Below are 13,173 nucleotides of genomic sequence, written 5' to 3' on the forward strand. Positions count from 1 at the left end.
AAGGAAAGGAAAAAAATTGATATTTTCTGAATAATATGTTGGTTCCTTCTACTATGAAAAATCATACACTTTAAAAACAGATATTACATTCTTCCACTACCTTTAGTATGAACTACTTTAAAAGTACAAAAATACTAGTGTTGACCTGTAATTGCTCAAAGTCCTCTCTCAACTTGGTGCTTCCTCAATTAAATCTGAGAAATAACATTGGGCGTGGAAAGGTGGCAATTAAACCAGCTGGAGTAACGCAATGAAAATGACAGGTAAATCACAAAAGAGGTGCCAACACTCTCTCCTCACAAACATTGCTTTCAGCCTCCCGCTCACTCATATTGGTAGGGTAAGATGATCCTTGGGTTTTCATGAAAAAGCTATTTTAGCTTAGGTAGGACCAAGGGTACATTGTTGTTTATTCATTCAGTCATTTCCGACTCTTCGTGACCTTATAGACCAGCCCACGTCAGAGCTCCCTGTCGGCGGTCGCCACCCCCAGCTCCTTCAAGGTCAAGCCAGTCACTTCAAGGATACCATCCATCCATCTTGCCCTTGGTCGACCCCTCTTCCTTTTTCCTTCCTTTTCCCCCATTATCATTCTCTTCTCCAAGCTTTTCTGTCTTCTCATTATGTGGCCAAAGTACTTCATCTTTGCCTTTAATATATTTCCCTCCAGTAAGCAGTTGGGCTTTATTTCCTGGAGTGTGGACTGGTTTGATCTTCTTGTGGTCCAAGGCACTCTCAGAATTTTCCTCCAACACCAGTTCAAAAGCTTCCTTCGTTCAGCCTTCCTTATGGTCCAGCTCTCACATCCATAGGTTACTACGGGGAATACCACTGCTTTAACTATGTAGACCAGGGGTCCCCAAACTAAGGCCTGGGGGCCGGATGCGGCCCTCCAAGGCCATTTACCTGGCCCCCGCCCTCAGTTTTAGACTTAAGCTCATCCAAAGTCTGAAATGACTTGAAGGGACAACAACAACAATCCTACTTGATTATCTCATTGGCCAGAAGCTGGCCCACACTTATTTATTTATTTATTTATTTACAACATTTATACCCCGCCCTTCTCACCCAAGGGGACTCAGGGCGGCTTACAAAAATTGGCAAAATTTAATGCCCAAAATACAATCATAAAAACAAAACAATATAAACAGATCTATTAATAACATTGTTAAAACACATTATAAAAACCTTAAAAACGTATATATAATTAATTCACTTCCCACTGAAATCCTGATAAGTTTACAGTATGTTGGTTAAAATTATTTTTATTTTTAAATATTGCATTGTTCTTTTATTTACCAATATTGTAAATGAATAATATGATAATAATATATTGTGTATACATGTAATATTCATAAAAATATTATAATGTAATACAATATAATATTTATTTATTTATTACTGTATTTCTACCCCACCCTTCTCACCCAATAGGGGACTCAGGGCAGCTAATAATAATACAATATAATAATATTGTATAATATAATAATATTAATTATATATTACTAGCTTTGCCCGGCCACGCGTTGCTGTGGCTTGTGGGAATCCTTTGTTGGCCAAGTGGAATAGCAGTGAATAGCCTTGCAGTCTCAAAGCCTGGCCGTTTTCTGGAGTAGCTGGAGCTGTTTGTTGTATGAACATAGATGCATGGAGGAGGGGTTGTGCTGTCAAGTTTAGTGTTTCTGAAATGTGTAGTTTTGTTGTTTTGACCTAGGTCGAAATGTCATTACTCTTTTATATATATAGATATATTAAATGTAATATTACTAATAATATTACGGTATAATGGTATAGTACAATATAGTAATATATAATGTTAATATTGTGCTATGCTAATAATATAATATATTGTATGTACATACAACTTGTAAGCTGCTCTGAGTCCCCTTTGGGGTGAGAGAGGGTAGGGTATAAATGTAGTAAATAAATAAATAAATAATTGTTGCTGGGGTTTTTTTTTTTTGCGCTACAAATAAGACATGTGCAGTGAGCATAGGAATTTGTTCGTTTTTTTTTTCCAAATGATAATTCGGCCCCTCAACAATCTGAGGGACCATGAATCGGCCCTCCACTTTAAAAGTTTGAGGACCCCTGATGTAGACCTTTGTTGCCAGTGTGATGTCTCTACTCTTCAGTATTTAATCGAGGTTGGTCATTGCTCTTCTAAGAAGTAAACATCTTCTGATTTCCTAGCTGCAGTCTGCAACTGCAGTAATCTTTGAGCCTAGAAATACAAATTCTGTCACTGCCTCCGCATTTCCTCCCTCTATTTGGCAGTTATCTATCAGTCTGATTGCCATAATCTTGGTTTTCTTGATATTTAACTGCAACCCAGCTTTTGCACTTTCTTCTTTCACCTTGGTTATAAAGATCCTCAGCTCCTCCTCACTTTCAGCCATCAAGGTGATACCATCTGCATATCTAAGATAGTTATTGTTTCTTCTAGCAATTTTAACCCAGCCTTGGATTCATCAAGCCCCTCACGTTGCATGATGTGTTCTGCATACAAGTTGAATAGGTTGAAAACAACCCTGCCATACTCCTTTCCCAATCCTGAACCAGTCTGTTGTTCCGTGGTCTGCTCTTACTGTGGCTACTTGGTCTTTATACAGATTCCTCAGGAGACAGACAAGGTGTCTTCGTATCCCCATACCACCAAGAACTTGCCACAGATTATGATGATCCACATGGCCAAAGGCTTTAGAATAAAACAAGAAATATATATTTTTCTGAAACTCCCTGCCTTCCTCCATTATCCAGTGGATATTGGCAATTTGGTTTCTCATTCCTCTGCCTTTTCTAAACCCAGCTTGTACATCTGGCAACTCTTGCTTCATGTATTGCTGGAGTCTACCTTGCAGGATCTTGAGCATTACCTTACCGGCATATGAAATAAGTGAAACTGTACAAAGGTTTGAACATTCTTTAGCCTTTCCCTTTTTTGGTATGGAGATATAAGTTGATTCTTTTTCCAATCTGATGGCCACTGTTGTGTTTTCCATATTTGCTGGCATATGGCATGCATCACCTTGATAGCATCAACTTTCAAGGTTTTAAACACTTCAGCTGGGATCCCATCATCTCCTGCTTCCTTGTTATTAGCAATGCTTCTTAAGGTCCATTCAACCTCACTCCTCAGGATGTTTGGTTCTAATTCACTCGCCACACTATCAAAGCTATCCTCAATATTATTATCCTTCCTATACATATTTTCTGTATATTCTGGCCACCTTCTCTTGATCTCTTTTGCTTCTGTTAGGTCCTTACCATCTTTGTTTTTGATCATACCCATTTTTGCCTGAAATTTACCTCCGATGTTTCTAATTTTCTGGAAGACGTCTCTTGTTCTTCCTATTCTATTGTCTTCTTCCAGTTCCATGCATTGCTTGTTTAAAAATAGTTCCTTATCTCTTCTGGCTAACCTCTGGAATTGTGCATTCAATTGGGCATTTCTTCCCCACCTATCACTGTTTCATTTTGCTTTCCTTCTTTCTTAGGTTTCTTCCAGGGTGCATTATTCTGCAAGAAAAATATTTGCACTCGATGGAAGCATCTCACAGGACAGAAGTAGCTTTTACAGAAGTAGCTTTTCCAAACTCAGTGCTTCCTTTCTTGTGTGTCAGCTATTACTAATCAAATACAGTACATATACTGCAACAACACTGGGTTCAATTCATGCTCAGAGTAGATCCAATGAAATCAAAAGGACATAAGTTTTTTTTTCATACTACACAACTGTAGTACTTTGATTTTACTTAACTCTGGGAATTCATACTTTGGAGTGAAACTAGAGTTCTGTGGCAGAGTAATGCACCCTGGAAGAAGCATTACTCTACTATCCAAGTACCATGTGAAACTACAAATCTTAAGATTGCACAAGATGCTAGTTCAATCAAAGTGCTATAATTGTGTAGTGTGAAAGACACCCTGGACATACAATCATCCCTGTTTTGCATCTAGAAAAATTGAGATTTGTTCCTGTTCATATCATCCTCCATGTCTCAGTTCAATGTTCTTGCATGGCAGGGGTTGGACTGGATTGCCCTTGTAGTGTCTTCCAACTCTTTGATCTGATGATTCTATGTAGCTTACCTCTCCATTGCAGTAACAATAGATGATGGAGACAAAGAAACCCTGCATAAGAAAATGAAGATAATTACAAAGAGAATAAGACATCAGTAGTTTTATTATTTTCACCTTGAATCATGAATTTTACACTGATTTTTAATTAATATGCTTAATGAGCCATGGGTTTATGAATATGTACTGAAAAGAAGGAAATTTTAGATTTGTGATTATTGATTGTTTTTTAACTTACAAACAACTTTGAATCCTGAACTGCAAAAAAAGTAGAATAGAAATAAATGGGAGAAGGAGAAGGCAATAAAATAATAATAATAATAATAATAATAATAATAATAATAATAATAATAATAATAATCCCCCCTCCCCTAGGTGCCACCTTGTCGTGGTGGGGGGCATCACACAGTCCTAGACACTTGAGAAGTGTTCGACTTGTGATTTTGTGATACGAAATCCAGCATATCTATCTTGTTTGCTGTGTCATACAATAAAATAATAATAATAATAATAATAATAATAATAATAATAATAATGAAAATATTTTATTATAACTATCTTCTAAGACAATTGGAAACTTTATATTCAAAACTAACAGTATGCACATCTGAAATGAAATAATCAGGTCAGGTAAGCCTTCCATAAACAAACCAGAACATTTTGAACCTTTGAAGACCATCTGAAGGCTGGTCTTCAATGATAATTTTTTCTCACCAGCGTCCACATTTCTTATGGTTTCTACTTTGGTGGGAAAACTTACTTCTATGGTTTTTCAACATGCTTCAAACAGCTGGTGAGGCAGGCTTATCTGCTTTCTCCTTATCTCTCTGTTTTATTGTTCACACATGTTTAGTAAGAGATTTTGGAGGCAGCTGTATTCATCTTGCCTGTTGGATGCAGGCACATACTGCTACAGTAAGATTGTGGAGATTAGAATCCCACTCTCTCTCAACTCAAGCTCTATTTATTGCACTGCTTCTTGTGAATATGCTTATACAATCCATTACTATGTGTCTTCAGCTCAATGCCAACATTGCTTTAAAAAATCTTCCAGCTACAGAAGTGATGAGGAGGAAAGAGAGAATTGGGTGGGAATGAAATATCATTATTCTAAAAAGTCTCAAATGCTTTGGTGAGATATTTCTATATTGTCCATGTGTAACAACAAGACTACCAGAGAGAGGTCTTTCTCTATTCCCTTCACATAAATGAACAGCATGACCTACAATAAACAATGTAATACTATAAGTTACCATACCTGGAATGAGTTGAAGAAGAGTTCGCAGTGCATACGGATCTCCCAGCCCAACCCAGTAAATGTGTGAGGCAGGCATACAAAGACAATGTAGTGCACACCAAAGACAAGGATCAGAATCAATGTGGATTTTGCTAGTTTCCTGGAAAAGATGTGAGAGTAATTATGATCCTTTAAGTGCTCCATGCTAAACTGGAGACTGAATTGATGTAGATTACACTCCCACACACACAAGAGGCTGTTTGAGTTACAGCAGAACATAAACAGCCTAACTCTGCACAGACCTGCAGGTAAAAGGTGCATCCTGACAAAGTTTCCATTGTGCAATTTTCTCTGTCTCAGCATGAAATCTGATAGCATATATATGCATATGTGTATTTCCATCCAGATTACACTGTCTCCTGTTTTCATTTTGTCTTAGCACTAAGAATCTCAGCTGCAGAAAAGAACAAAGGCAAACCCTCTCTGAAAAAATCTTGCCAAGAAAATGCCATGATAGGTTTGTCTTAGTATTGTCATAAGCTGAAAACAACTTGAAATTCCACTTTAAGAACAAATTACAAACAATAAACTTTAAAGTCTTTGTTGATCTGCTTTGGGAAGATGAAGCACACAGTGGCACATCATCACAACTGTGAGCAGCTGTTACTTTTAAGTATGATGAATTAGTAACAGAAAAACATTAGGTAGCTGTTGTTTGGGGAAGACCCATGGCATAATAGCCACATGCCTTCAATGCAGGCAGAAAGACCACAAGTCCAATCCCTAGGAGGTTTTGGGAAGCATTGCTTCTTGAAATCCACTGTGCTAGATGGAGCAATGTTTAAGGTACCACACTAGAATCTGGATTCATCCACTGAAGGAGAAATGTGCACAATGGACCTTCACCTTTGAAAACTGTGGAATTCACAATCATAAAGAGTAGCAATGGCTGCCAGCTTGGATGTCTTGAAAAGACAGTTAAGCACATTGTTGCAGGACAGGACTAGCAATGAGGATGCCTCTCTATCAGAGCTAGTATGTGGAGGAAAACAAGCTGTAAAAGAGCTGTTACAATCATGGCTTCCTGTTTATAATCTGTGGGTGTTGTGGGAAGGGACTGTTGGACCAGAGAGGCCTTTTGTCAGATCCGTCATGATTCTCATATTCTTAAAACAGCTTCTTATGGCAGGTAACTACAAGGATGGGCTGGCTGAGTTGTTTTCACCTATTAGAAGTTTTTATATTTCCTTCCTTTCTCCCACTTCTGCTTGTCTTTGCTAATCATACCCTGAATTCAAGAAGACATCTTAAATAACACATTTCCAGAGTCAGTAAGAGACAATTGCTGTGTGATCTAGTAATACTACTTCTGCCTAAGTCTCTGATCCTAACTGGAGAACAAGGAATCGTTTGATCACAATTGGATCTCTCTCCACTGTATCATACTCAGGGGCTGGAAGTCAATGGATCAGACTGGAAAGAGACCTCAAGTAGTGTTCTATGGAGTTCTGTCCTGGGCCCAGGATTCTGCAAAATATTTTTCATATATAAATGGCATACAAATGTCTTAGATCCTGTGTAGGCAGTCTAAGGACCCATCTACACTGCCATATAAAATCCATTATCTGCTTTGAACTGGATTATATAGCAATGTGAATTTATATAATCCAGTTCAAAGCAGGTGATGTAGATTATTTGCTTTGATAATCTGGATTATATGGCAGAGTAAAGGATGTATGTGGCTGTTTGCATCCTTATCCTCCTTCCCATGGTTCTCAGATAATTATGTCTCACTGAAAATATTATTAAGCGTTGAGTTGATCCACATATTGCCTTGACCACATCTCAGTTTTGCAGACATGAGCTTCTGTGAGCTGACACACAGCTCAAGTTCAAAAGCGTACCTCACATCTTCTCTTTCCACAAAGACAGGGGGAATAATAAATCAAAGATTCAATTTTGATTTCTCAGATTCTCAGTTTATAACTATGTTGTTATGTATGAGCTACAAATCATAATTTGAATAAACCTCAATTAATTGTCTAAAAAGTCTATTTTAGGCTATGAACCTGTCTAATAATCTACCATTTAGTTTAAACCAAAATCCAGATTTATATGTAATGACTAGCCACTAATCAGGAAAATAGGATTGAATCAGGGTTTATTCATGCTCTTGGTAATGTGAGACCCAGTCTTTGCTTGAGCGTGCTGAAATCTGCTTAGGTAAATCATAGTAAAATATTATGTGCAACCACTCCATGAATTCATTTAGTAACCTCTACACTAGAGGTTCTTAACCTGTGGGTCTTTAGATGTTTTGTCCTTCAACTCCCAGAAATCTTAACAGCTGGTAAACTGGCTGGGATTTCTGGGAGTTGTAGGCCAAAACACCTGGGGACTCACAAGTTAAAAACCACTGCTCTACACGTTTTTCAGAGATCCAACATTTTGAGAGACCTAATTGTAGAACTCCCAAATCACACATCAATGTTTCTTAGGACCCTTCCACGCTGCCCCTATATCCCAGGATCTGATCCCAGATAATCTGTTTATCCCAAGTTATCTGGCAGTGGGGACTCATATATTCCAGTTAATCTGAGATCAGATCCTGGGATAAAGGGCAGTGTGGAAGGACCCTTAGTCACTACTCAGAAAGGGCTGAGATAACTAACTTGAGTGAAGAATGAAACAAATGGTAACTCTTCAAAGCTCCTGCTACAATCTTGTACACTAGTGATTGGAGAAAAAAGACTGTGAGCACAGTGGTGGGGAAGGAGGAAAGATAAATTTGCCATTGCCATTGCCTTCATCATCAAAAGAAGAAGACTGCCAGTTCCAAACAGCCTCTTTTATACCTGGGTCCATGGGTGAAGGCAGAAGTCCTCAAAGCCAAGTTTCTCTGGCTAACATAGACAATTAAACAAGTGCCAGGTGATTGTCCAAGCCAACCCTCCCCGAGTCTCTGGATCAAAACAGATTCCATCCAAAAAACAGGAAAAGGAGCAATAGCCTGTCTAGAGCTGGCAGCTTTTTCTTCCTCGCAAGGCTGTCGTTTTCCTTTCACTATGAGATCCTGGAGAAAGTACAGTTGCTCACACAATGGGCTGTTATAACATCAGAAAACACCAACTGAATTCCAGCACTCACAGTTTTCAACTCCATTAAAATCTGAAATAAAGGCCAGCATGTACTGATGGAATTCCTAACCCACACTCGAAAGTCATTATAGAGAACACACAGCAGCTTTAAAACTATCATCAGGGGTGTCTCAAAATCACAGTTCTTTAGGATTATCTTCCTAAATGGAAACGGTGAGATCACTAAGAGTATACATATAAATAAAAGTAATAGTTTCTGTTGAATTGAAAAGCATACTGGGTTGCTGTGAGTTTTCCGGGCTGTGTGGCCATATATCAGAAGCATTCTCTCCTGACATTTCACTCACATTTATGGCAAGCATCCTCAGAGGTTGTAAGATTGTGATCATAGATGTGGGTGAAATGTCAGGAGAGAATGCTTCTAGCATATGGCCATATAGCCCGGAAAACTCACAGCAACCCAGTGATTCCAGCCATGAAAGCCTTCAAAAACACAGAAAAGCGTGTGTGTGTGTGTGTGTGTGTGTGTGTTTTACTATGGATCTAGCTTATAAGGTTAATAACCCTGCAGATATTGGGAGGTAATGCTGTTATTTGCAAAATTGCTTAGTTATTTGGGGACCAGGGGAGGGACCATCTAAAATTGACTTAGCAAATTGACTTACTTATATTGCTTCCTTGTGTCATAGCCAACAGCATTTGTCTCCCAGATTTTTGTTGCCAAAACCCGTACAGTATTCAGGAACAGGACAAAGTTTAACTGTAAAACAATTCAGAGATTTGCATTATCCCACAATCATTTAGAGATATTGACTCGGGTCAAAAGTCCTGGCCTATTTCATTCCTCTGTAAGTGGAATCTAGTGAGAATAAATTTCAGCTTTGAAGCAGAAAATAATTTTCCATACTGTCTTTTTCTGTGTTTATGAAAGATGTTAGCAGCGTCAGACAAACGCAGTAGTCATGCCAAATGAAGGACTCCAATATTTGCAGTCAAAAAAGTAACTTTCCTGTGCTCAGTATATAGCAAATTGAAGAAAAGTTGGTTTATGGTTCCACTGAAAGTGGGACCAAATTAGAAAAGTGGTGGTAGCCACCTTTGTTTAAATTACACATTTACTTCATCTATGTATCAAACAATGGTGCCGTTTTAATCAAATAACTTATCACCATCTGCAATTCACAGCAGGTGAGAGGAATTGACCCCTTTTCTAGTGGTCAGTCACGAAAATGTCCTTTGCCCACATTCATACTGTAAATGAACATACCAGCAAGAAAAAAGGTCTTCTGGAGCAATAAATCAAGGGAAAGAAATGCCCCAGATGGACTCAACACCACTCACCCATAATTTGAAGGTCAAATTAACCTCCATTTTCCTGACTTTATAGATGAAGTATACACAAATGAGACACATGGCTGCCACTTTCATTTAAATATAATTTAGTCATTTAAGCAGAACTAGCATGAATCTCAATGGCACAAATATAATGGTAGCCAGATGGTTACAGATCTAGGATTGACAGTTTCACTTGGGGTTTGTCTATATGAGCCCAAAACCTGGACTCAGTTGAAATGGACCACTGGCTGTCCTCACAATGCACAGTAGGGGTGTGCACAATTTGGTTTTTGTGTTCTGGCTTTGGTTGATTTAGCAGATTCGGTTGCTGAATCCATGAAAATGAGCCTGGATTGAGGCGGCCCAAGCCTTAGCCAGTACAGCTCACAACAACCAGATATTTTCGGCTAATGAAGGCTAATGGGGACCAATGGGTATGAGTGGCATTCCAACTGAGGGGGACGTGGTGGCATTTGGGCAGAGCTGCCTTGCATATCAGAAAAGCTGTTGCTCCTCCTTTGCTTTCTTCTCTGGCAACCTCCATCCTTTCCAGAAGGCTCCCCCCCCCCCCCCCAATGCTTGCTTAAGGCAAATGGAAATTTGCTTTCCAATCAGAACTTTGTGAGGTGCAAGCATTGAATGACCCTTGTGCTCCTTCCTGGGATATGATAGGAGTTGAGGTTTTTCTCTGTGTGTGTTTCTCACTTTCTTTCTCAGCCAATCAGAGATCTTGTAGACTGTCTCCATTCTCCTCCTCTCTTGTGGTGTGGGCTTGAGACTTCAACTCCTAGAACAACCACTTGTGAGTTTTTTTTAAATGTTATTGTAAAAACTTTTCAAAATTCCAAAAAAATAGCGGAGTAGTGAAACTTTCTGAAACTTGCAGACGTAATCTGGCCCACAAGTGAGGTGAGTTTCATGCTAATAGATGACAGAGAAATAAGCCTAAAGTTTCTCCATTGGTGGCAATGGACTGAATCTTTCCTGCATGAAAACAGAAACCCCTCCTAAACTTGAGAAGTTCCCTAAAAATGGAACGGGGGGGGGGGAGCAAAAACCGTGCATCAAAAATGGCACAGGGTTATTTATTTATTTTTTTTTGCCAAATTGCATACCCCTAATGCACAGTGGCTTTAGTGAGTAAAGTTTAAACTGATTTTGCCGCACTTTGAGCAAAATCTGGGGATAATCCTACGTTTTCTGGAAATGCATGATTAGCAAGCAGGAAGGGGGTGATTTGTGCCCCTTTCTGAAATTCCAGAGGCACCTGCAATGGCCAGGAGTTCAAATGGAGTTCCACGGCCATCTCGGAGCGCCAAGGATATGGAGCAGGTGAAATGACAGCTGGAATGCGATTTCCTGCTTCTTGGCAGGGTGTTGGACTGGATGGCCCACAAAGTCTCTTCCAACTCTATGATTCTATGATTCCAGCAGAGCAGAGCCTTTCCATAGCCGTCTATATAATAACCCCAGATTTGACACAATCTGGGGTAGATTTACACCTGGCGAAACTGCCCGATATAGATATAGATGAGCACAGGTAAGTTGGGCAACTTTTGTGCAGCCTACATGACCTGAACACTTGTCATCAGTTTTTAAATATTGAATCTTAAAGCCTTTTCATTCTGTTGGTGTTCTATGCATTTAAAGACCATGCAGAGACTTAAAATGAAAATCACCAAGATTATATTCTAGCCTCTAATCGAACACTATGTTCCAAGGAATGAATGTTGGAAATTCAATTAAAGGTTACTCCCAATAATATTCAAATCTTGATTGCTAGAGTAGCAGACCTTTCAACATTAGGGGCAGAGGGGATAAGAGATCAAAAACATAATTACTCACTAATGGGTTTCAGCCTCTCCTGGGCTCTTACTAACACTGAGTGTCTAACTGGGTCAACAGGACACAACATTTTGATTTTTATCCTCAAAAAAGCTGCCAACTAGCCCAAGAGGTGGTCTTTCCACCAAACATGGGGAAACTATCAGACTGGCAGTGATCTAGAAAAATAACATTGATCAAATGTTTAATATTCAGAGTGATCATGTAGATTTATAATGTAATGCCACAGCAGATGTACCATATGACATCTCATTGAATGATATGAACTATGAATATCTAGCCCAGACAGTGCAAGAACACTTCAACACACTTTTCACACACAGGATAGCAACAACTTGCCATCGTGGTGACTGCTATCTTTGTTCAACCACTTGCATCGCACAGTTGTGATACCTCAGATTTGCTCGGTCACACTTCCAGGTGATTGGTATAATTCTACATTTCCACTGTGCCATATCCCTATCTTTTTAATTTTTTACAGGCACTTTGTAATTGCAAGCTGCTTAGTGAATCTTTTTGAAAAGAAATTATAGTAATGGGAGTGTGGCAGATGTTGTCACAGCATTGCCTGGACTCACCACACAAGGTTAAATCCCAGGACCATGGCACAATCAGGGGATAATGATGGGCTGACAGCTTCATCATTGGGAGGTGACAGACTAGCAATAGGAATTACATGGCATTGTGAAATAGGGACTGCCACCAAAATTGAAGGTCCTACTACTGTGATAGTTCACCATCTCCATGGGATAAAATCCCAAGTCCATTATGCAATTGCTGTCTTTGCATTACTATCTAGAGCAGTAGCTTTTGAAGTAAAATATGTGTTTGGGGGGGGGGGGGGGTGCACAATAGGAAAAAGAATTCACCAGATCTCAAAGACATAACTATTTTGAACTACAATTCCTAGAATCACTCAACTCCTACCCAGTTAGTGGGAAAATTGGGAGAATGAGGTTTTCTACACTTTCTAGGAAACAAGTGACACAGAATTTTAAAAAAATCTGCTTCTATATTTAGATTCCTGCTGTAAAAACCGCACTGCAATTCAAAATTTCCCTACTTCTTCAAGATCATGGGAAACTTACTTTTCTGAGCCACAAATCCCAGAATGCCCCAGAGAGATCCTAGAAGATGTAACACTTGCACATTTTTGATTGTTCCCTTTCCCCTTAGGAGAAGATTTTATGAAGCTGGAATGGGGGAGACCAGGATATAGAGCTGTAGCTTTCATGATACTTCTGACTGACTGTGAAAGAGTGAAGCCTTGGGAAATGCTCAAAGGCCTCATGGGCAAAACGGTCCAACATGGGCCAGGTGACAAAAAGCAAGGATATAAGGGCAGGACGCAAAGTAGCAGACATCTAGGCATTGTTCAATAACACTATGTAACACGAGTTTTGTTCCTGGGTTATAAATATAATTTTCTAATTGGTTCTATCATAAAACATGGAAAAATTGTTTTAAACTGCAAAACTTTATTTTTGGGGGACATCCTGAAGCACATTTTGCTATAGTTTTTCAATGAATATCTCACAGAGTCTTAACCAATTCAACATAATTTGCGGCAGCCACAAA

The 13,173-nt window shown here is 39.1% G+C and overlaps 1 protein-coding gene across 2 annotated transcripts in view; it reads right to left on the reverse strand.

The window, feature by feature from the left end:
- pth2r (parathyroid hormone 2 receptor) overlaps positions 1-13,173 on the reverse strand; it is a 69,372-nt gene that overhangs the window by 3,646 nt on the left and 52,553 nt on the right. For both annotated transcript variants that reach the window (XM_062961485.1, XM_062961478.1), the window contains 3 exons: positions 9,081-9,175; positions 5,339-5,477; positions 4,093-4,134 (listed from right to left, as the gene is read on the reverse strand). In XM_062961485.1, the coding sequence (XP_062817555.1) occupies positions 4,093-4,134; positions 5,339-5,477; positions 9,081-9,175 (276 nt within the window). The remainder of the gene's footprint in view (positions 1-4,092; positions 4,135-5,338; positions 5,478-9,080; positions 9,176-13,173) is intronic.

The sequence above is a fragment of the Anolis carolinensis genome, chromosome 1 (genome assembly GCF_035594765.1).
Source record: "Anolis carolinensis isolate JA03-04 chromosome 1, rAnoCar3.1.pri, whole genome shotgun sequence".
Lineage (NCBI taxonomy): Eukaryota > Metazoa > Chordata > Lepidosauria > Squamata > Dactyloidae > Anolis > Anolis carolinensis.